The sequence below is a fragment of the Alternaria arbusti genome (assembly GCF_024043155.1).
Source record: "Alternaria arbusti strain BMP 1465 chromosome Unknown scaffold_9, whole genome shotgun sequence".
NCBI classification, from domain to species: Eukaryota; Fungi; Ascomycota; class Dothideomycetes; order Pleosporales; family Pleosporaceae; genus Alternaria; species Alternaria arbusti.
In genome coordinates, this window is record NW_026249949.1 from 622,202 (window position 1) to 645,158 (window position 22,957).

The following is a 22,957-nucleotide window of genomic DNA, read 5'->3' on the forward strand; positions in this document are numbered from 1 at the left end:
CTGCCTCCGCAGCGAGCTCCGAGGCAGCTTCTTAACGTGTACGGCCCACTCTGGACCGACGATGATTAGCAGTGGCTCACCAATTTGCTACCCACGAAATGGATGCAGCTCCCAACTGTGCCATCTGCAATGCGCCGCCGTATCCTGAATGCTCCTGCGAATCGGAGCGGCTTCAAATAGCCGTCAAGCAGGCTGAGGCGCGTGCTATGGAAGACCGCATGGCTGAGATACGGTATGATCCAGATACGCTCCTTGCAGTACCTGCTGACCATGTGTAGAGACTGGGTAATCAACAATGCGCGCCAGCATATCCTCAACGCATTCGAAAGATTGACCTCGACACGCAAGCAAGCGCACTCATCATACCTAGCGTCCCTTCCGAACTACGAGGTCTACATGCGATACTCTGGCCACCCGCCGATACACCCTATGTACGTTGCGACGTTGCAGACACAGATCGCAGAGGCGCACGCGGAACTTAAGCGCGGTATCGACGCCGACTGGCGCGCATCGGTGCTGCGATATCCAGAAGTGCTGGACTACTTCTACAGCCTTGTCGAGCTCAGACTGCCGGACGATCGCTCTCGAGAAGTCGTTGAACCACCCTTCGCCGCGGCAGGCTACGCGGATGTAGGTTATGGAGTCAAACAGAAGAAGAAGAAGCGTCGGGAGAGGGAGGGATCAGTGCCGCAGCAACACATGGCTCTCAGAGTGATGCGTGGAGTGCCACCTCCTGCTGTGCCGACTCCGCCAATCCACCACAACGGGTCGTATCCTCGGCCGCCCGATCCCTACGGATACTAAATCGCTGGACGTCTACTTTCTTTCCGTTTGTTTTCTAGGCTCACTTCATAACGTCCTGTCACGTTCACAGAGCGGATGGTAGTGGGTAGTACTGCTGTTGCAGGTTTGAAAGGCCTTCGAAGCAACGAAGAAATCAGAAGTGGCACAGACATACTGTAGCATGTACTGGCGCTATTGAATTTGGTCGCGTTTCCGGTTTTGCGACTGCTCTATATTCACAAGCGAAATCAAGCATAGCGAGGAGTGTTCGTTCATAGGAGTTTCATTCGCCGCGGGTACTATCAGATCTTCAACATGTACCTGAACCTGAATTACTTCTATAGTCTTCTCGAATACAATCAAAGTTCGATGATTCTTCAGTATGATGTTGGGCGAAGCCATTTGATAGCTGATAGCGCTACGTAAGTCCGTGCACCCATGGTCGCGAATGTCGCGACTTGAGCTTGCGGAAATTCTTAGACACATCACCACCCACCTAATCACACAGATTCCGTACAGCACCACGCGACTACCCGAACAAATTAACAGTCGCCTCATTCTGAAGAATCGAACAAACCACATACGCGATCGCGAAGAGCCTAGTTGACCGAGTCGCCCATCATGAGCGGAAAAGCAGGCGCATACGGAACGTCTGGCGGCGGCGACACAGACTTCAGGAAAACATGGGATCGCGACGAGATGGCGCAGCGGGCGAAGGATAGGGAGGCAAAAGATCGCGAAGAGGGCAAAGAGCGGTATGAGGCAAAGCTGGCGGGCAAGATGTACAGGCGGAGGGCGTCCACGCCTGATGATCTGAAGCAGACTGAGGCCAGATCAGAGCGCATAGACTGGAGCAAGATGATCGGAAAGCAAACTCTCACATCAGCAGCAGCCGCTGTTGGCAAGAGGGGACGTGGTGCGGGCGCATACTGTCAAGCCTGCGACCTTACATTCAAGTACGTTCCTATTGTCGCAAACCTAAAACCTATGATCTATGCTAACAGCCATTAGGGACAACATCCAGTACGTCGAACATTTGAACAGCAAGCAGCATTTGGTCGCAACGGGCCAGTCGGGCGAGGTCCACCGCGCGACAGTTCACGAAGTACGGGAACGCCTACGATATCTCAAGCGCAAACGAGACGAGGACAAGTTCATGGAGGTGACGGATCTGGACGCGAGGTTGGCCATGACCAAGGAGCAACTGGAGAAGGACGCCGAGGAGAAGAGGCGGCTGCGCAATGAGAAGCGCAGGGCGAAAAAGAAGACGGACGCGACTGCTATGGAGTGGAAGGTCGAGGGTGATGGCATCATCCGCTGAATACCATGGGCTCTCGATCCTCGTACTACACTTTGGCACGGAGACCGATAAATGCGCATATGGGGGTCTACTATAGCCTACGTCGGGCTGGTCTCTTGGAGCGCTCAGGCTGCGTCGTCTTCGGAGCTTGTAAGAAACCGCCTTGCCCAGCCCTGGCGAAGCGCATGCACCACTAGGCACAGTTGTCTTCCGCCGATCTTGCGGACCTTTCATGTTAAGATTCGGTCATGATGCAACGTTGTCTTCCGCCGAGCTTTCGCTCATCAGGCATCCAACCTTCATGACACGGAGCTCCGGGCGAAACGGTTCGGGGCTTAGGCGCACGACATCGCGGACGGCATACCCCACATATCGGCATGCATCGCCCCTCCCAGCACGCCCGGCGTAATACATCAACCTGCTGATTTCTAATCCCAACACCGAGTTGCGATATTGACCATAGCAACATATATAAACACCGTTTGTCTCAGAAGCGCTTCTTAGTTGTGCATCAGTTAAGCCTCACACTTGGCATTTCTAGTCGTATCTTCCGCGTATTCTCCCCGCATTCTCAGCCGCATTGTCACCTAGCGCTGACATCATCTTCGACGTTCTACATCAATCGCTATGGCTCAAGTCAATGGAAATGCGCCCAAGATCACGCTTTACACTAATCATCGCTGTCCTTGGGCGCATCGAGCTCATGTGGTGCTGAAGGAGTTGGGGCTTCCATATGAGGAGGTTATCATTGATTTGGGTAAACCAAGGGAGCCGTGGTATCTTGAGATCAACCCTGTGAGTACAGTCTTGCTTTCATAGTGGTGTAGTACTAAGATCTGCAAGCGCGGCCTCGTCCCCGCCATCAACTTCAATGGCGAAATCATCACAGAGTCCGGCGTCGTCGCAACCTTCCTGGCAGATGCGTACCCCTCACATGTTCTCCCCGCATCTGGCACCCCAGAAGCAGCTCTGACCCGGGCGAGAATCAGCTTCTTCGTCGATACCTGGTTTAGCAAGGCGGGGAGCTTCTTCTACAAGATCCTGATGTGCGACTCTAAGGAGGAGCAAGCGAAGATGAGCCAGGAGTTTGTAAATGTTGTTACCAAGGAGATCGAGCCGCTACTGAAGGACGCGAAGCCATTCTTTGGAGGTAGCGAAAAGGTCACGTTGGCTGAGGTAAGTACATCGTCAGACGGTTACGAGCGACGCTAACACATAGCAGGCTCTGACGGCACCTTTCATTATCCGCACATACGCCATGGCCAAGCATGAACTGCTTCCGAAATCCATCATCTCTGACCTCGATGCACTGCCCAACTTCTCCAAGTGGGCCGCTGAGGTCAACAAGCAGGAAAGTGTGACATACATCTGGGACGAAGAGGCGGTTATCGATGGGACAAGGAAGAGGATTGAGAGCCAGAAGGCAGCTTCCAAGTGAGCTTACACGATAGCAATCCATAAGACACGGGATGACCATAGCAAGATTGTAATTACGCACAAAAGATGCAGCTATCTACCTATCTACACTTTTGAGTATGATGTTTGCCAGACCGCCTGATATTGCTCATGCAGGGATGCTTGCCTGATGCTATGTAGTTTCTTTCTGGTGAAAAACAAGTAGGGGAAAACAACGCCGAAGAGCGACACCGAAGCGCCGATAGCGCGCCTGAACAGTCAAAAAGCCTAGCTGAATGCAAATTGCTTAACGAGTGCGCCTTGATATCTTTGAAATGAAGAAGCCAGGCTAGATGCAGGTTGCTTAACGAGTGTGCCGACGGTGCGCGCTGGAAAAGCTACGAGACGTCATGGGCTGACGGAAAAGGAAAGCACCACCGGCGGTATTTTAGTCATCGATATCGCGAGGAAGGTGGGGAACACCGCTCCTAGAACCTCGAACCACAACGCGTCCGCTTCGTCGGTGGCATCGTCTTGTCTCCAGTGCAGAGCGACAACAACATCTCCGCCGCCCTGACATCATCGCGATTATGGTCGTCGTCGCCACCGGACACCTCTGAGCCGTGCGCGCTGTCCACCGTGGTGGCTGTATCGGGACGAGTGACGCGGTCGTCATAAGAGACTTTCGAATGTGTCCGTTTCGCTCGAAAGTCTTCAACGTGGTAATCGTATGGAGCCGACGTTGGCGTGAGTAAACCCGGAGGCGCCTGAAAGCTGATAGGCGAGCCCAGGAGGGAAGAGCCGATTGTGCGTGGCGACCATGGAGATTGCGAGCGGTTGATGGGCGTGAACTGGGTGCGAGGAGACACTTCAGGCGAGCAGAGATACTTGCCATGCCGACTAGTGTCCGTCCCATACCCGCTCTCGATATCGGTCGGTCGCGCGCGCCGTTGCATGACCAGCTTCTCTTTTCGCAAGGGCGGCTCGCAGTGCATCTTCGGTGTCTCGATCAGCGACGATGCGTCGGGCTTGGGAACAGCATACGCAGGACCAAGCTTTGCGAACCGAACCGTCTCTTGCGCGCAGAACTGCACAATGGTCGGGTCAATGAGGAACTTCGCAAAGCATGGGTCCTTTGGGTGCAGACACTCGGAAGGAAAGTCGTTGCCGAATACCGGGGTGAGTGCCCATCGAATGTCGTAGCAGAATGTCGCTGCTATGGCTTTGGCTGCATGGTATGGCATCCAATAGCCTACAAGAAGTCAGTACCCATCTCCGTATGACTGCTATCACAACAACTGACCTTGGCAGACCAGAGCCCCACCGGTGATACTGTAGCTGATGTCCTTCAGTCCAGGGTTCTCTCTCAACGCCTTGGCCGGTATCGTCTGCACCAGTCAGTCTCCTCTTCATCCAGTGGGCTAGTCAGCAACTTACCTTTGAATACTTCAACGACTTGAAGAAAGGCGTCATGCGAACGAGGCCGACGTTGTAGTCCCAGACAACAGTGTACTCTTTTTCGTCATCTGGTCTCTTGTACGTGTACTGGAACACTAATACCAAGTCAGCATCAAGCTCGTAGGAAGGTGAGCAGAACCTACTTTCAAAAGCTTCTCGTCCAGTCTTTTCATGGAAGGCCTTCTTGTCGCTGTTGTACGGGATGTGCCTTACACCTTTCCTGGATATCTCTCCCAAAGGATAGATTTGGAACCGGCGATGCTGGTGCAATAATACATGGTCTTCCCCGGCCTCATGCGGTGGGAAGTTGACGTTACCGACGGTTCTGTTACCTTCTGAAAAGATTGGAGCGTCCTTCGGAATCTTTTGTCGTCTTGGCTCTGAGACTGCAGCCACTGGATATGGAGCTGGCGTCGGCGAGTTCGAACTGCGGTGGTCGTCGCGGCCACCGCAGATAGGGTTCAGCATTTGCGATATCTTCATCATCAGGATAGCTTGCGAACCTTCCGGTTGCTGAGACGAAGACTGTTGGTGTATGTACTTTTCGAAAGGTACCGGTACTTGGCAGGAACGGTGGACTTGAAGACGCAAAGACCAGGTGGGAAAGCGAGACTAAGCTGCCGTGGAACGAAAGATCGACTTGGAGTGGAGAGGGTTTGGGTGGCAGCGACGGGAAGAAGAGGCTGACGTCTTTTTCGTTTGCGAAATGCTCACGAGGACGAAATGAGCACCGTATACCTCCAGCCAGTACGGACGTGGATTGGAGGCTACCAGACGCTTGCGCAAAATCTTCTTGCAGTTAGCAGACCGCACCAGATACAACTGACTGTCATTGCGACGTACGTACTGAGTTCGACTGAAGAGGACCCGGGCGACGAAGCGCTTGATGGAGTATATGATGGCGAGGAGACGTGCGCTACACGTTGGTGATGACCCAATACGACAGCAGTGGCTCCGCCCAACAAACGGAATGATCCCGTGGTGATTGGATGGACCTCGTGTGGTGTCCAACGGACACTTTGCTCGGCTATCGCAACAGTACCAGTCGACTAGTCACTTTGACAGCCAAGTCAGCAACTGTCAAGAAGAGGCGATCGTACAGATGCTGTCGACCAAGATGAGATGCAAGCCTTACCAAGAGTAGGGAAACGAACCAGGTTATCCTCTCGGGAGAGCTTTCGGCTAATGTCACTAAGGAGGACGGTATCCTGGGGCAAGGTACTTGTGCTGTACACGGCTTCTTAACGGGTCAACTCATGCCTTCACTTCGGCCCGCTAGTTGCTCAGTCCTGGCGACGCAATTCGCCAAAGCTTGTCCAAGCGCCTTGCAGACTACGTCCGGTGTGTAAGTGGACCAGCGTTCACACTACATGGCTTGCCAGGTTACGACGTGGTGGATCCATTCATTGGACCAAACGGCCGTTGCCGAAAGCAAGTGCTGGGATCTGAACAATGCGATAGTGAAAGAGGGATCGAGGGGATAGCGTCGTACGGCATCAAACACAACATCCGCCCTGAACCCTGCATCTGCACCAGGACATACATGAGTTCCTTTGTCGAGAGGACATATGCGCCGACCAAAACATTTCCAATGAGCTCGCGGACGTGCGAGCTGGCAGCGCTGAGCAGCTCAGCAACTCTTCAGCCACCGGCGGTATCAGCAGAGGACGTGGCATTTTGTGCGTCCTGATTGGCACCTATACATGTCTCCAGACGGAACATGGCTTATGGGAGGCTAATCTATCGCTACGTCCATACCAGCGGTATCCGCTGCTGAAGGTACTTGGCGATTGTACCACCACGCCGCATGTACCTGGCCAGTCCGTACGAGTGGCATGCTCAGACTGAAATTGTTCCCGTGCAATCCTTCTGAGAGCACCAGATTATTCTGGCATACTCCCTGTCGGTCTGGCATGAAAGAACCGGATCGGTGCAATGTTTACCTGCAGCGTCCCGTGGAAGTACGGCGCACGTCCCCCGTGCCTTTCGTTGCAAACGTGGCCCAATTCCTCACGTATCTCGGATATCTGCACAATTTCAACTCCGTTGGAAGTTGTCATTGGTGCACACACTGTCGGTGTGTGTTCAGCCTTGCTCCCGTTGGCGATACTCGAGATACGGTATACAGCATAGACACTGCTGGCTTGTCTCTGCAACAACAATCTGTCTACCGTCAAACATTGCAGGCTGAATGCAATTTCTGGGTCAGACATATCTTTCTCTTCGTAGTGAGACATGGCGCGCTCTAATGCAAGCCCTTTCACTTGCTTGCGACGCGAAGTCATTCACAGTGGACTCTCGACGGGCCCTTGCCTCACCGGACCTTTTCAAACAAGTCGCGTTGTCACGTTCGCTTTGACATACGGTCGGATTGATTGCAGGCCTGCTCACGAAGAAAGGCGGTGTTCATGTCTCAGTACAGACCGCTCAAAGAAGACGAAAGCCATCTTGCTGCACCAGCTGTCGCGACCCGTGACCACGGCTTGATGAGAGTCGTCTCCAGGGCTCTTGTGTATTTTTTCGTTCTATTTCCTGGCGAATCGGTGCCGTTCTGCAGAGCAGCTTGGATACTTACAGCCTTACCCGCTGTCACTGTGCGTGGCCGGCGGTGGGAGATTCGAACAACTCACACTGCCTTCCGGTCAAAGAAGAGTGACTTCGTGAGATCCTAAGCGGACTCGCTCGAGCTCATTGCGCTGATTGGGCCAAGGATCAATGCATTATGGGGATGATGGTCATTCGCATGGCGCTCAGATGGGGAGGAGATGGGCGCTTGCTATCGATCATTGTGCATGTGCCCAGACTCTTTCCGCTTCCGCTGGTTACACAGAAGCCGTCACAGTGGAATGACAGTCGGCTCGAATTACCTCGATCAGCCAGGTTTATTCAGGGTGAAACTGCTGTGCGGCGAGCCCAAGTTGGAATTGAGCGGCGAACATCAGCAGGTACAGAGTCATGACCAGCGACCTCTTTGAGTTCGCACCCAAATCCGAGTCCAAAGCTATGGCCCGCGTCGAGCAAGGCAAAACGATTTTGTGGCGAAGCCATGTCTTGGTGTGATAGCTGTGTCTATTGGACATGACGCAGGTGAATAAACATCTCAACCCTGCCACACGCCATGCTGAGCGCGCGCTGTGGTGTCGTCGCAGGACCAGCGTTTAAGAGAACTGGTTGTACGACAACGCTGTCAACATGCTCGTACCTCTGATGAGTCGTTTTACCGTACGCATCGGCGCCGTTAGTCGTCCTCCCAAAGTTGACCAGGGTCTGCCATGAGTAATGAAAGACTAGAGGAATCATGCACTCCATCGCCTCAAGCTGTTCACCGCATCAGCAAGCACCAGATGCACGAGACAGACTACGAACAGCATCGAGGGGACAAGTCCAAGAACCCATGCGCAAGTCGAGCGTATCCAGCGATGCGTCTGTTCAGCACGACATGTAGTCTCGTAACACAGCTACTTTTTAGGTGGAAATATCGGATGTGGTGCTTCTTTGGGTAAAACCAGAAAGTAAAATGCGCGACAACGTGTCGATAGAGGATGTACTGAACTAGTCGTGCCTCACGTACTCAGGCGACGCGTACATCCTCAACGCATTTGTTCCATTATCTCTCAACTGCCTTCTCATGCAAAGCATGTGCCAAATCGCGATACGACTATCATAAATTCATACACTATACGAAAACCTCTCTTGGTTTTATTGGTGTCGATCAAGATTATGAGGCACTGGCTCACCCCAGTATTCTTGCTTTCACCGATGTTGTCTTCACGATCGTTCCACAAACGTCACGGCATGCACAAGAGAAAAGCCCGTAGCCCTTCAAGGCTATCTCAAATATCACAGCCTGAACGGTACTCCGCCCCCTCTGGCGCATCGAATAGTACCACCAAGCTGTCAGAATTGCCTTTCCTCGTGCCCGACGGGTGCCGCGTTGGGACGTGTCTCACACAACCTGAAGAGGCGGAAGCAAGAGTGCAGTCGGTCCGCTGCCCCACCAAACCACTCTTGCACGACGGACTCCTTCATTGCCATCTTGTTAGGCTTTCCATAACGCAATCTCACGATCGCGCCTGGTAGTGCCTTTTCGCTAAAACAAGAAGGATGCAAGGATGATCCTCGCATTGTGTCTATGAGAAAGCACGACTTCCGGTTAATATCTCAAGAACGACTGTCAAGGAGCGTTACAGGTGACGAATTGCGGGCACACAGCGTCTTGCGAAAGGACGTTTGGTGCACATAATAGTCGAGGGAGCACGCTCTGTACCCCGGAGAAGGTTCTGACTGACAGCTGCGGTGATGCAATCAAGCTTTGTGGCGCTTTCCACACGGTAGGACGACTTACGACGACACTCGAGCAGCAGATGCACGTTCAGTGAAAGCAGCAAAAGCATGCGCGCATCACCACACCGATACTCGCTTTACTAGCTGCACACCGGTGTATTGGTTTTTGAGAACGCAATTCGATGCTCTCAGTGCGACAAGAGGAGCCTCACCCTGCCCCTCTCGGTGTGCAACAATTGAGATAGGTATCCGATATCGATACCGCTGCCTATCTACTAGGTCCATCTCTCACGCAATATTACCCATGTCCGCTAGAGGCCTCCGCGATCTCCATCTATGGTGCTAACATAGTGCCCGAGGAGTAGTCCACTCCATTGACCTGGAAACCCAGACGGATCGCACGAACCGATGCCCGTTTCTAGTCGCCGCGACCAAGCGAGATCGTTCACTCTATTGGATCCATCGACGCCGAACCATTTAAAAAGGACGGCGACCAACTACAGGGAGCTTGCATGCATATAGGCCTTGGCAATCTATCCAGACAGACCCCAAACACCTGCTCCGGGTCAGATGCGCAAATGAGGACAAGTGTCACGGCACCGGCTAGCTTGGGCGCTTCAGGTACCACGGTGTACGATTTGACATGTTCCTGACAGCACTGACAGGTGTCACGGTGCGAGTCTTTATGCGCGAGCATGGTTGAACAGTCGCTGCGGAAGGTGAGCCGATTAGAGCAAGCATGCCTCACTCTTTGGGCTCTCTTCGCGACCCTTTCCCTTCTTACTTTCCCTTCCTGCGGCAACGTACCTCGTTTTTCTTCCTTACGAACGCACGTCACATGTTTTCCTTCTTCACATGACCTCACGTGTTTGTCATTTTCTATCTGGTCTATAGGCCGTGGCCACCGCACCAGCCAGCACATCGGGTCACACACGCATATGGATCGTAGGGGAGATGTACGCTGCAGCTCCTCGGAGTAGGGCGGCCTCTTCCATTCAATTGCCGCACACGGTGAAGACGCCATCGAGCTATAGCCTTAGTTCATGTAAGTACCCTCTCCCTCCTCCGCTCCGCTCCCGTGCGGAGGTCCACACTGATAGACGATCCTATCGGTGTGAAAAGGAAGAGGCTGTGACACGTTTATATACCCTCCACCAACGTGGCCGCCACTATGCAACCAGCCGGGCAACTCAAGATACGTGCCGAAGACGCCGACGGACCCCTTTTGTTAGTTCACCGATAAGCGTCATGACAAAACTGCCGACAGCCTGTCATTTGGCTTGACTTGACGCTCCGTCATATTCCAAGCCATACTGCCGGCCGAGGTAGTTGGCAAAACCCCGCTCCCGGTCGTGGAGGTAATATCCGTCTTCGTGCCAAGTATTGGGAGGACGTCACGGCTGTCAGGAACCGCACGTTTGGTACATGTACCCGGTCTGAAGCTCGCCCGTATATCACATTTCCACTACCGTATTGATGCAGTCGGCCTATTTTGTCCTCTGCCTTCCGCTGTCACTTCCTCTTTTGATAGCAGGGCCTAGAACGCTCTTTGGAGGTATCGTACAGGCGCTTAAAGAGGGCGTTCGATTTGCTGGAATGGGATAGAATGATGAGTTGATAAACGATTGTCGGAAGATGCATTTGCCTCGCGGGGACGGGACGAGTCAGGCGGACCAGAAGCAAACACTGCGACTGACTTTTACAACGGTTGTACAGTCTGTAGTTAATTCACAGACTCTTAAATGGATACCCTGATAGTATGATTAAGCACACAGTATGAACAGCTCAGTATGAACATGACAATAGTCTCATCATTGACCAAGACTACACAAAAGATTATCTCAGAAGAAAGGAAGTAAGCAAAAACAAAAAATGCCCACTCAAAACACCAAGCAATCATAGCCAGCCACTCAATCGGGGCCGATGCTCGTCCATCCCATCCTACAAAACACCTTATAAAAACAATGACAAGAACCCTTTGAAGCACGCTCGCTCTGCCTCTTCATGCGCTTCATGCGGTCGTGATGCTGCGCCCGATATAATATATACACAATACACAAAGTTTTACGCCATCAACACGCTCGTTATGGATGGAGCATGCACATACAATGGATGAAGAATGTAATGCCACCCCACATATGCCGTCGTGATAGTCTTAACGAGATGAGCCAGATTGCTTGGGAAGAGGCGAGGGGTTGTACGTCCATCCGCCATCGCGGACGAGGCGTTCTCTGGCCTCGCGCTCCTTGCGCTTCTCTTCGGCGGTGACTTCGTCGTTGGCCCAGTAGGCGCTGCTGGTGCGCTCGCGGAAACGCTTGTGGCGCTCTTTGTTGGGGAAGACCTTTTCCATCTCCAGCGGTGCAATGGGACCGAAGATGTGCTCGGGATCCATGAGCTGTTGGTTGCTCAGCATCTCGCGGAGGTTGGGGGTGTTAACCCAGCTGGGCTGCTCGAACTCGTTCTCAGAGTCTTCGTCTTCCGAGTCGGTCATGATCTCAGGCAGCTTGATGTCATCTCCGTTGGGGTACTGTATCGTGGGTGCCTGGGATTGGGGTTGGTATGCGGACTCCGCGAACGGAATCTTGCCCTTCGCAAACTGAGCATGCGCTGGTGTAGTTGGGTTGAGGTTCTTCGCCTGTTGCGAAGGTCGTTTGGCCGGGCGATGGAGGGTCTCGTCGCTTTCGCCTGGGAACTGTCGCTTGGGAGGAGGCTTTGCAGGGTTAACAGGAGGAATGTTGATACGGTTCGCATCCTGAACCGTCTGTAGGCGAGATATAGGTCGGGCAGCTCCAAGATCAGCGCGCGGTGGTTGAGACGTTGAAGCCTTGGGCTTTTCAACCACAGATTGCGGGCGGGCGGCTTGAGGCGCGGGAGGCTTAGAGATCGGCCTTGCAGACTTGGTTCCAGGTGCAGACTTGGTAGACAAAGCTGAAGCTGGGCGGTTCGCTGCGGCTGTAGGAGGCCTTGATGAAGGTCCCACAGATTTCCCCAAGTTCTGAGGAGCTGACGGGAGAGGTTTGCTAGACGAAGGAGCCGGACGAGCAGCAGGGGGAGGTGCTTGTCCGTATTGGCTGCTCTTGAGGTTGACCATAATCTTCTGGGGTGCCTTCGCCTTTGTAATAGCGTCCTTGCTTGATGGTTTGGCAAGTTTCCTAGGCTCCCGAAGAGGTGCCTTCGTTGTCTTAGTGGTAGGCAACAGGCTCTTCGGCGGTGGAGGGGGTGGCATTTCGTCGCCAGAGTCCACGTCTTGCTCCCTGGAGGAAGCAGTGTTCGATCGAGGGATACCAGGTCGAGACACGGGTTGTTGCGGTGCTGCCTGCGCTGGTGTCTTACTCGCAGCTGATGCAGTGGGTTGCCTAAGACTTGATTGCGACGACATAGCGGTCGGTGTCTTTGCGCCCATGGCTCTGGCCTTCTGGGCATGTGCAGCAGCCTTGCTTTGTTCCTTCTCGCGCATCTGCCTGAGTTTGTCCTCAGCACGCTGTTGTTGCTTGGTCTCTCTCATTTCCTTCTCTCTCGCGTCCTTCTCCTTCTGCTTCTCGCGTTCAGTGGAGCTGCGAGTCCGTCGACCGTCTCCCTTGAGTGGGCTACCGGGCATAGTAGCACTCTTACCGGACTTGATAGAGTCCTTGGAAGGTGAGCGCATATGAGTAAAGATGGTAGCCGGCCTCTCTGCGCGCTTGGGGCTGCTTAGGGCATCTTCTGATGGATCTGAAGAGGGGAACTTGGGCCTAGCAGGGCTCTCCTTGAGTGCATCCATCTTCACCTGAGCGCTGGTAGCACTCGATCCGATGAGCTTCTCTTTCGCTGCGCGGAATGCTGAATACAGTTTAGATTTCGAAGCACTTAGGGGGCCATCCATGTATTTCTTACTAGTCGGAGAGCCAACCGGCGTGGTTGATTCAGCAACTGCTGTGAGATCCGGATTTGAGACTGAAGTGAGTTTCGGCGGCACATGCCTAGCTGGAGAGACCTGGACGTCAGCAGTATGGCTTTTGTTGAAAGCAGGCCTGGCGACCTTGGGTGCGACTGCTGCTGTCCGAACCGGAGAGATCCAGTCGTCATCGTCGTCGTCCTCTTGTGCGGATTCGGGTGCTGGGAGACTCGGGTACGCTGGCTGTGAAGTCTGAACAGGTGCCACTTCTTCCTTTGCTTGTGTGGGTTCCTGAGGCTGCGACTGCGCAGATGTGATGTTCTGACTAATGCGCTTCGGCGCTTCGTTCTGCTGCTTGAGCATGTTGATTCGCTCGAATAGACGCTGGGTCGAGGTCTTGTTGTGAACCTTCGTTGTCTCCGATTCCTCTCGCTGAAGCTCCGGGCGTTCCATATCTACATCCGAGTCATCGGCGTGTTGTATCTCCGCAGGATGCGCGAGCTGCGAGCCTCCCAGACTCTTTCCTCCTGTGAATCTGCCCATCTGGCTGTTGCGGGCTTTGCTCTGGTCGATGTGACTAATGCGCGATACTCGGTTGCCCATGCTCTTCTTCGGGAGCAATGGCTCGCGTGCGGGAAGGGAGGCAAAGGTAAGACTGCTTTTCCTAACGAGCGGCTTTACAGGGCTTGAGTTGTCTGAAGGCGAGCGCACATCATCGTCCATGTCCATTTGATCATCGATATCATGATGAATGAGGGTATCGTTGTGCTCGACTTCTGGTGACGCAGGCGGCGGGCCCGAGGGCGTAGTCGAGTGGTCGGGCGCGTAGATGTTCTTTGGCTCAGGCGCCAGGGCGCGGTTGTTCGCGGTGTCAAGCGCGTCGTGGGTCTCGACGGAGATGCTGTACTGTTCGGAAACTACGCGTGGTGGCTCTGGGAAGTCCTCCATATCCTCCATGCTGTGATCCTCGGCGTCAGAAAGGTCATGGTGAATCATGGTACCATCGGCATCAGATCGCGAGCGGTCGGCCTTGTATTCGTCATCCACTTCCATCGCATCGGCGTCCGCGTCTTTGGCGCGCGAAGCTTCCCGCGAGGCATTCTTGCTCGCGAAAGCCTCATTTGCTGAGACGAAAGAATCGCCAGTGTCGCGGTCTTCTTCCTTGTCGTGTATCGAATGACGGAAGGATTGAGTGGGCTGTGTGGGTTGTGTTGAGAAGCTTTGTGGTGGTGAGAAGACCTCGCTGGCTTCTGAAGTCATTACTGTCTCCTGTGAGGACTGGACAGGGTTCCATGCTGGTGCAAGAGGCTGTGCTGGGCGCTTATCGAATATATTCGCTTGGAAGCTAGTGTCAACGTTCTCCTTGCCGGCGCTCTCGGGCTTAGTAAATAGCTGTCGCGCGATGGGCGTGCGGGCGACGGTAGGCGACTGTCGAACCGTGTTCTCTGCGTCTTCGGCGATCTGGAATCTAGCCTTGACGTTTCGCAGACTCTCTTCGGCGGCGCTTGTGCGTTTCTGCGCGTTCGCGGACTTGATGCTGGCAAGAGGCTGGCTGATGTTAGTATGGGATGGAAGGCGACGCGCAAACTCTTACCTGGCGATCGACCGCCTTCTTTCGCGCGGTGCGAGGCGTCTTGCCGCGTAATTTGCCGGGCGTCTTGAAGACATCGAGGTTGTGTCTACCGGAGAGTCAGTCTGGCGCGTGTTGACGCAAGGTAGACGCGACATACGGTCTGTCGCTGGCCAAAATGTCGAACATGTGCTCGTTGAGCCATTCCAGCTCGTTGCGCACAGAGAAGCCAAAATCCTCCAATTCTTGGGATACAAGCGTGTTGGATTGATGGCGCTCCTCGAGGATCCATCCAGCGGACCCTACAGTGGGTGCCTTTGTGCGGGCAGCCATGGCGAATGTGTGAGAGGTAGAAGTAAGTGCGGGTGGTTGGGCGCGTCGCGGTGCTGGCAGTCGCGTTCCGGGGAAAGGTCAGGTGTCGTCTAGGTTAACTGAACATGTCGTCTCGAAGCAATTCAGTCGTGTATATCAACGCCAAAGGCAAAAGGGCAGTCCGGGGGCGTCGTCGTCGGGGCGTTGGGGTGTTGGACCTTGAATGTTGTGACGCGGGACGAATCCAAACAATCGAGTGGGCCGCCCATCGCGCTGGCCATAGCGTTGCCAAGCCCGCCTCTCCCTTTTGGGACGACACCTGCATCATCGCTCACCATGGTGCACTGCGTTGCATTCTCTCTGACCATTTAGCCTTGCTATCATTACTCGAGATATCGCACGTTTAGGCCCTCTCTTACTTGTGTCGGTGGTGGTAGCTAAGTATAGCACGCGGCAAACGCCCGCCAAACGATCGCTGTAGCCGTTGAACACTGACCACCCGGCTGTCTTTGTCGCTACTTCTTCGCTTCGGCCTATCGATTAGCTACCTTCACTCCTTGTACTCATCGCGTCCTTCGGTATTCGCACTCGGGGATAGAAGTGAGCTATCCAGCCACATACTTGGGAGTGCCGTCGCTGCATGGAGCGCGCCCAAGTAGACCCCAAGAGCGCGTTTACTCCTGTGTACAACTAACCTTCAATGTACGCAATCAAAGAGCTCCCTGGAGCGTTGAGGTCTTGTAGTCATGCGTACGTATACAAGGTCCAATTGAAACGAGGAGAACGATGATTGGCATGGGGTTGAAAGGTACCAGTGGCTCCTCACCCCCTCTGAACCAAGGAATGACACGAAATGCTGACCTTGAGCCAAACCCCTACGGTGCACCACTTGTCAACTGCGCTGGTCCGTGATTTCTGGCTGCCTCCCACGCCCCTCTCGGCCACATTGTCGCACATATTCTTTCCTTGGTTGCTCTGGTCGCATTTCACTTCTAAAAAGCTTTTACTTGAAAGCAGCACTTCCGCCATCAGAGTTCCACTTCTGTCACTCCTACACATCCACGCCACTCACGACCTCTCATCTACCTCTGAAATCATGTCTCCTTCAAAAGACCCCAGAATTCCGGCGGACGACAGTCCTTATAACAATCCTTCTTTTCTTGGGCGCATGCAGGAAACTACATGGGGCTGCGAAAGTCCGACGGAAGACAGTCTTCCCAATAATCCTCCTGGGCGCAGGCGGGAAACGCTCAACTATGATGACCCTCCCAGCTACTCGTCGCTTACCATACGACGCTCCAATGACCCAGATCACCCTTGGAATAGACCTCTGTCAACATATCGACCTCTCGTGCGTGCTTCCTCCACAGCTGGGCCCTCTCTTGTCTCTCACCGCCAACCGATACGACAACCCAGGGAGCACGAGCTTCGCAACGCAGTGCAGTCTTCTCCCGAATCGCGACTAGGTTCATTCATGGCATCCCCGCCATCACTGCCATCACTGTCACCACTGCCATCGCAGGCACCGCTATCACCAGGGTCATCATGGTTAACAAAACAGCCACCACGATCATTACGGTCAGCGCGGCCTGCATCAACCACAAAACCACCAGGGGCTGTATCCACGCCCGACCAGACTCCTTTGTTCTCAACATCCCATGCTCGGGCGGGCATGACTGTCAACCAAGACGGCACTTCAGACGAAGCAAAGTTCCCCGGGCTCACACGGCCCTGGCCATGGGGCTATACCTCTTCAAATACTACCGATACCTCCGCGAAAATAATCGCGCCCATCAATCAGGAGAAGGGAGAGGTACATGGATCTCATTTCGCCAAGCTTGCTTACGCCAATGTCGATTTCAGCACTCCTTCCGCTTCCAAAGATACATCAAGAACTACGATACCAAGTCGAAGTGTTGGTGACCTAAACAAGCCGCCAGTCTTCGGAGAGCCTACACCTCTCAAGTCTAGAGTTCTCAAGCCTACAGTTTACGAGCCTCCAGCTTACCAGCCTAATGTCTACACTTCACCCAAATCGGCCTCGGATGCCTGGACAAAGGCCCCACCAAAAACCATATCTCGGGCTTCTGGCTACGAATCAACACAACTCGACAGCTCACCAGGCCTCAGAGCACGCCTGGCAACTATCCGTGATCTTCGCCAGCGAAAATACACTGACGTAGAGATCGACACAATGGTCGCGGATATGGGCAATGTCGGACTCTCCTTCCCCGAGCTTTTGGAGATGCTCAGGAATGGACCACAGACGGACACCTCTACTAAGAAAGCGGAGCGCGCTCAGAGCAAGGTTGGTGCGCGACCGACGACTAGCACAACCCCCACAACACCTGTCAAACGCGATGTGCCGACATACTCCCTCATCCCCTCTGATGTGGCAAATAGGAGGACTCAGTTGCCCGTCAGGAGCCAGACAACCATAAAAGCTATCAAATCGCGTTTCGCAGTCGAGAACCTCGCTTCGGTGCAAACGGATCCTGCTGCTCGTGCCGAGCTGGACAGGGTGTTGGCTTTAGATAAGTCCAAGGCCCCTGAAGAGGAGTTTCCCGAGGAAGAGTTCGAGACGCTGAATTTGGACTCGGATGAAGAAGGATGGGACAAGGTCGACGCGGACGATGAGTGGGAGGTTGTTGATGATCCGAGGGCAGAAGTGGAGAAGAACGCGGTTTAGATGCGTGTAGCTGGTTCCTTGGGTATCTCTCTTTCTCGGCTCACGTTGTAGCCTTAGATTAGCTTGAGGTGAATCTTCAACTGCAGGCTCTCATCACTCGAAAGGTACTTTGGGGTACGGTGAAGTAGGCAGTAGGCCAAAGCAATGAAAGACAGGGCACGAGCCATTCGACTAGACTTCTCCATGCAACTACACATTCCATCGCACATTTTCACCCACTAGTGAACATTTCTCAACGTAAAGAACGTCTATAACCATCCCCCACCGCAACCACAGCACTCAACCATCAAACCTGCGAACATGTCTTCTCCTCCCCCTCCCCAAACAGGCGAAAGCCATCCGACCACCCGCCCCTACTGGATCCATCACGAGAGAATCTCACCACTTGATCTCTATCCAGGAGGCAGGCGCGACCGCTTCGGAGGAATAGACCCAAGCCAACCATACCGTCCGTCTTCTCCCATACAACAATCAGAGCCCGCTACATCACAAGACGATCATACCCCACCATCATTAACTGAAATCTTCCCCCCTTCCGCCTCTGCAACACTCCTTGACCCTACCCCGATACCAAGAACCAATCCAGGTCAGCGTAGGCGTGTTGCACCTACTACACTATTCCAAACCTCCACAACCACCCTACCCACCTTCCTCGCCGGCAACCTCCTCCCGCTCCTACCTTCACACCCCCTCTATCCCACCCCAGGCACGATATGCGGAATCTGCCAAGACCCGTTCCACGCTGCTCACGCACCCGTTCTCATTACCAACACACCACATTGCGTTGACCACATCTTCGGCTACCAATGTCTGCGCAAGTCGCTCGCATCGGGAATGCCGAATAGTAATAAATGTCCACTGTGTCGGACAAAGTGGTTTGAGATCAAAAGAGAAGGATTAGAAGACTTGGCGGAGATTTGGCGAGGTATAGAGAGGGAAGAACAGAGGACTATTAGGGAGGAGGAGAAAGCGGAAGCCGCAGTTGCGAGGAGGTTAAGGAGAGAGGAGATAGAGGCTGCGAATGCGTGGCTGGGTGATGTTGAGCCTGATGATGTTGATATGACACTAATGGAGATGAGAATGCTCGTCGCCTGGCGGTACCTTTACGGCATCTCCGTCTGGCTTCTCTGGCTGTTTAAGGCAGATTGTGTCATTATTTGCTTTCTTGAACTTTGGGCATCAAGAGAGGCATTCCCGTTCTGGCGTAGGTTGCAAGAGGCGTTCAATGTTGATCAGTAATAAGACGCTTGTGAGAGGGGAAGCGAGGTAACTGAGCTGTAGAGCTCATCACAGGGGAGATGCGAGGACATAAGTTCGTACTAGTATGCCATTATCGTTACACGTAACTGTAACATGCGCGCGTTAAAAATTCCATACAAAGACATCCCATCAACCTGAACGCCGTGCGAGAAACAAATTATGCAATAGTGACGCTGCTTCCACCGTACTGTAAAGGGACTTTTCTGTACTCTTCCAATCACCCCTCTTTCTTTTCTTAGGTCTCAGACCACCTAGCAAGTGTGATACTGGTAGTGTACACCATGGCAACGACACCGATAACCATCATGGAGATGTCACCGAACTTCTCCCAAGGACGGTTGGCGACACCCTTGTAGTGCAGGTAGGCAGGGTAGATGTACACCAGAGGTACACATGCAAAGCTTCCGATGAGCGCGACGAACTTGTCGAGGTCGCTAGCTCCAAGGATAGCGATGGCACCGCAAAGAATGACGAGACACGTCCTGAAGGCGTTCTTCTTCCACTTGGTCATGTTGCTCTGCTTGCCGGATGCGCGACCGAAGATCTTGAGCTCAATGTTACGCATAGCGGGGAAGAGTTGCACCGGTGTACCGACGAGAACGGCCATGGAGTAGAGGAACTGGACGGCATTGACGAGCTTGCTGGTCTGAGGGAAGTTGGTGATGACCTCGACGGAGACGTTCTCGCCGAAGGTTCCGTAGCAGAGCACACCGACGGAGGTGAAAATGACGGTGATGATGAGCATGACGATGTAGAGGAGCTTGCTGAAGTGCTCGGGCTCCTTCATGCTGGACTGGATGGGAAGGATCAGGCCAATGCCCTCAAAGGTAAAGATGGCGGAACCAATAGTCAGAGTAAAGTCGCGGGGGTTGAAGAGTTCAATAGACGGGTTGAAACCGCCCATCCTAGAGATCGATGAGATATCGTACCAGTAGATGTACGTCAGGCCGATGAGAATGAAGACATCGGCGAGAAGGGCGGCAGGTCCGAGCTTGGAGATGTTTCGGATGAAGGACATGGGTATTAGAACGGCGATCTGGATACCGATGAGCGCATTGGTTGAAAGAGGCTCCTCAGCGTGAGTGACGGCATCCAGGAATGATCGAAGGTTGTCCGCGGTGAAAATGAGACCAGCGCATACGAAGCCGATTTGCGAGAGCGTGATGGAGACCAGGATGAGGGCACGGAATCTCGGTCCCACAACGATAGAACCCAGGTCACCGTAACCACCACCGCCGTACCTCTTTCTTGTCGCCAGCAGCAACTCGAAACACAGCGCCGTGATGGCAGAAACCATGATCATGGTGATCGACGAAAACAGCATTCCACCGTTCTTGAAGGCCTTGGGCAAGAACATGATTCCGGTACCGATGAACGCCTTTAGGAGAGTAAAGAAGGTCTTGACTTGGTCCGCATCGCCCTGAGCCCTCAGTCTCTTCGAGCTCTGTCGGCGTCCGAGAAGTGGTCTCCGCTCGCCTTGCCCTTCATCTTCCTCTTCAACAGCAGATTCCGCATCCGACGAATCTTCATCAAGATCTTCACCGGCGAATTGGCCATACAGTTCAAGAAACGAAATGAAGTTTCGCGTAACAGGCTCCGAGATGTAGCTGACACGCTTGCTTTGTCGTTGTAAGTATTGGCGTCTCAGGCCGCCGGGCGCGAGCTGGTCGCGAACTGGTAGTTCGTCATGGTCAACGTCTGAGATTGATGGGGCAGGGTTGCGGCCAAAGTGGACTGCATCAGAAAAGGTTGCTGCTCGTTGGTGCAACTTTTGCCGTCTGTTTTGTGCCGCAATCTTGTACAGGTCGCGGTGGATGTCGCCACCCTGTAACCGCAACGATGATTCCGGAAGCTGGCGGTCGCCCGAGTTGGAGGCGTTATCTGCGCCCTCTTCTGCCGCTGGCGTCGCTGGGTCAAACTCTGAGAAGTCGAAGCTTGGGTCTAGATGCTGCTCTAGGACCCTGGCTTCTTTGGGATTGGCACCCGCCGTGGTCTGCGGTGTGTCGGTCATCGTGGCGACAGCTTCAATGAATGTTCAAACACCACAGTAGATGACTGGAAAATATCGACGGAGCTACGCAACTTGGGCGTCTGGTAGCTTGGGCGTGGCGGTGAGGTCCAAATGATGAAACAACAGCCAATCAGGATTTGCAAAGCTCAAATGGTCCGTGTGCCTGACATCACCGTGTTGTGAGGTTTGGCGTTTGCAGTTTGTCGTGACAGAGTAGGAGAATGTGCGAGAGAGCAACAGCGAAGGTTAGCACAGGGGAAGAGAGCTACTTGAAGCAAAACAAGGGACGAGAATCTTCGAAGACGAGACCGCGACGGACCTGGGAAAACATGACGATCTCACTGGCGCCTTGGCACCGAGGCACCTGGGCACGTGTTGCGGAGAGTGGCCATCCCTGCGTCAGCCACGCCATCATTGGCGCAACAACCGACCGCGGCCGCATCCTAGGAGCTCAGTCCCAAGATAGCCGTTAATCAATACACATTGCCGGCAAACCAGAAGAGCCCTTTGATCCGCACTTGACACGTTTCGTCACTGCCGACGGCACCATAAAGGCTGGAGAGCATACTGTACGTGATGGCTGCCCAACAAACCTCGAAAATCGTCTCACGATGGCCCCTCCAGGATTCGGGCCGCCTGGATACTCTGTCCCGCACCGCTCCATGCATCGCGAACCGCCCCCAGAAGGGTCCGATACCAACACCCGGCCCTATGCCATCTTCTTTTCCTATCTGTTGACATGCTTCTCTGTCGCGGTCTTCATCATCTTAAGACTTGTCAAAAGAGCTAGCGTGCTGCGAAAGTCAACTACCTCACAGCTCCCACCAAGAAGACATGTCTGGCTTTTCAGTGCACTTGCTGCGGGCAGCTTGCTCACAACATGGACGCACATGTTCCAGTACTTCAAGGTCAGCTATCAGTCTTGGCTGATGTGGCGTAGCTACTACGAGCTTGAACCTGACCAGAATCACTGGGGGTTGTGGTTGAAAGAGACTTCGTTGTTTCGAGAGGCATGGGAGACTGTCATCATCGGATATGCGCGGTACTGGTGGTCACACCAGATCTTCTTCTTCGCATTGGGCCTAGGATTGTATCTGGAGCAGAAAGGTATAAAGTGATTGTGTTATTTGATAAACAGGACTAACAGATCTAGGAATACGTCGCGGCATTCGATATACATGGGCATTCATGCTGCTTGGCCAGATTGTGGCCATCAGTTTTGCTACAAACCTCTTCATGCTCACCTTACTGTTAAGCCCGCCGGCACCAGCTCCATCGTCATATGGTTCACGCCGGCAAGCGTGGCTAGGTCCATGGCTCCTAAACCTTTTCGCCATCTTCGCAACTGCTTATCCCGCGATGCAACTAGCAGATGAACACTACTGGCATCACCCTACACACTTCATGCCGGTGCTCATGGCTCCACACATCGCTTTGATGCTCTTGCCGGTTGCACGCGCTGTTGTACCGGCCTCGTTCTTCATCGAGGATATTCAATTCACCGACAAGGTCTACAGCTACATGTGGGCACTGGTCCTCGGGAATGCCGGACTGATGCTGGCATGGACTACCGCAACAGCGTATGCCTATGGTGGTTTTGTGGGAATCCAAAGTGCTCTGCTAGAACACCCAGCAGTGAGCAGCGTGGGATTCGATGTGATCTTCTGCTGGATCACATGGGCCTGTTGGTACTGGACGCAACCAAAACCTGCTTATGAGGGTGTATCGCGGGACTCGGCCGAGAGGAGGAGCGCACATGCTGACGACGAGCCGGCCACTGCGCTGGGTGCCAGTGGATATGATGGCGGAGCAAGACATCGCTAGTGTGGTGGCTTATCGGCTGCCGGAGTTGGTTATATGACGAAGCTACGTGTTGCGCGTATACGAGGAGTGGGTGTCCAGTGGTTGCATCATGGTTGATCGAAAGGGTTATTGCGATACTGCGCCTGTCGTCAGTCAACGCTCTGATGTCGATGGAATAAGGTCCTCAAGCATACATACAGTTTGTAGTATGTAACCGT

General features: G+C 53.7%; 8 protein-coding genes across 8 annotated transcripts; 5 read left to right on the plus strand and 3 right to left on the minus strand.

Moving 5' to 3' along the window:
- Positions 1-98: 98 nt before the first annotated feature.
- Positions 99-804, plus strand: J4E86_007127 (uncharacterized protein; the record flags this gene model as incomplete). The annotated part of the gene is made up of 2 exons (XM_051447649.1): positions 99-232; positions 279-804. The coding sequence occupies 2 exons, from the start codon at positions 99-101 to the stop codon at positions 802-804; spliced, it is 660 nt and encodes a 219-aa protein (XP_051301247.1).
- A 600-nt stretch (positions 805-1,404) lies between these two features.
- Positions 1,405-2,104, plus strand: J4E86_007128 (uncharacterized protein; the record flags this gene model as incomplete). The annotated part of the gene is made up of 2 exons (XM_051447650.1): positions 1,405-1,739; positions 1,795-2,104. 2 exons carry the CDS (start codon positions 1,405-1,407, stop codon positions 2,102-2,104), a joined length of 645 nt encoding a protein of 214 aa, XP_051301248.1.
- Positions 2,105-2,710: 606 nt separating this feature from the next.
- On the plus strand, positions 2,711-3,521 carry J4E86_007129 (uncharacterized protein; the record flags this gene model as incomplete). The annotated part of the gene is made up of 3 exons (XM_051447651.1): positions 2,711-2,878; positions 2,927-3,259; positions 3,306-3,521. The coding sequence occupies 3 exons, from the start codon at positions 2,711-2,713 to the stop codon at positions 3,519-3,521; spliced, it is 717 nt and encodes a 238-aa protein (XP_051301249.1).
- A 445-nt stretch (positions 3,522-3,966) lies between these two features.
- Positions 3,967-5,419, minus strand: J4E86_007130 (uncharacterized protein; the record flags this gene model as incomplete). The annotated part of the gene is made up of 4 exons (XM_051447652.1): positions 3,967-4,730; positions 4,782-4,866; positions 4,916-5,031; positions 5,080-5,419. 4 exons carry the CDS (start codon positions 5,417-5,419, stop codon positions 3,967-3,969), a joined length of 1,305 nt encoding a protein of 434 aa, XP_051301250.1.
- Positions 5,420-11,375: 5,956 nt separating this feature from the next.
- J4E86_007131 (uncharacterized protein) lies at positions 11,376-14,997 on the minus strand (the record flags this gene model as incomplete). Its single annotated transcript, XM_051447653.1, has 3 exons — positions 11,376-14,642; positions 14,689-14,773; positions 14,825-14,997. The coding sequence occupies 3 exons, from the start codon at positions 14,995-14,997 to the stop codon at positions 11,376-11,378; spliced, it is 3,525 nt and encodes a 1,174-aa protein (XP_051301251.1).
- A 1,651-nt stretch (positions 14,998-16,648) lies between these two features.
- On the plus strand, positions 16,649-17,665 carry J4E86_007132 (uncharacterized protein; the record flags this gene model as incomplete). Its single annotated transcript, XM_051447654.1, has 1 exon — positions 16,649-17,665. The coding sequence occupies one exon, from the start codon at positions 16,649-16,651 to the stop codon at positions 17,663-17,665; it is 1,017 nt and encodes a 338-aa protein (XP_051301252.1).
- Positions 17,666-19,160: 1,495 nt separating this feature from the next.
- On the minus strand, positions 19,161-20,936 carry J4E86_007133 (uncharacterized protein; the record flags this gene model as incomplete). The annotated part of the gene is made up of 1 exon (XM_051447655.1): positions 19,161-20,936. One exon carries the CDS (start codon positions 20,934-20,936, stop codon positions 19,161-19,163), a length of 1,776 nt encoding a protein of 591 aa, XP_051301253.1.
- A 1,404-nt stretch (positions 20,937-22,340) lies between these two features.
- Positions 22,341-22,760, plus strand: J4E86_007134 (uncharacterized protein; the record flags this gene model as incomplete). The annotated part of the gene is made up of 1 exon (XM_051447656.1): positions 22,341-22,760. The coding sequence occupies one exon, from the start codon at positions 22,341-22,343 to the stop codon at positions 22,758-22,760; it is 420 nt and encodes a 139-aa protein (XP_051301254.1).
- Positions 22,761-22,957: the final 197 nt, after the last annotated feature.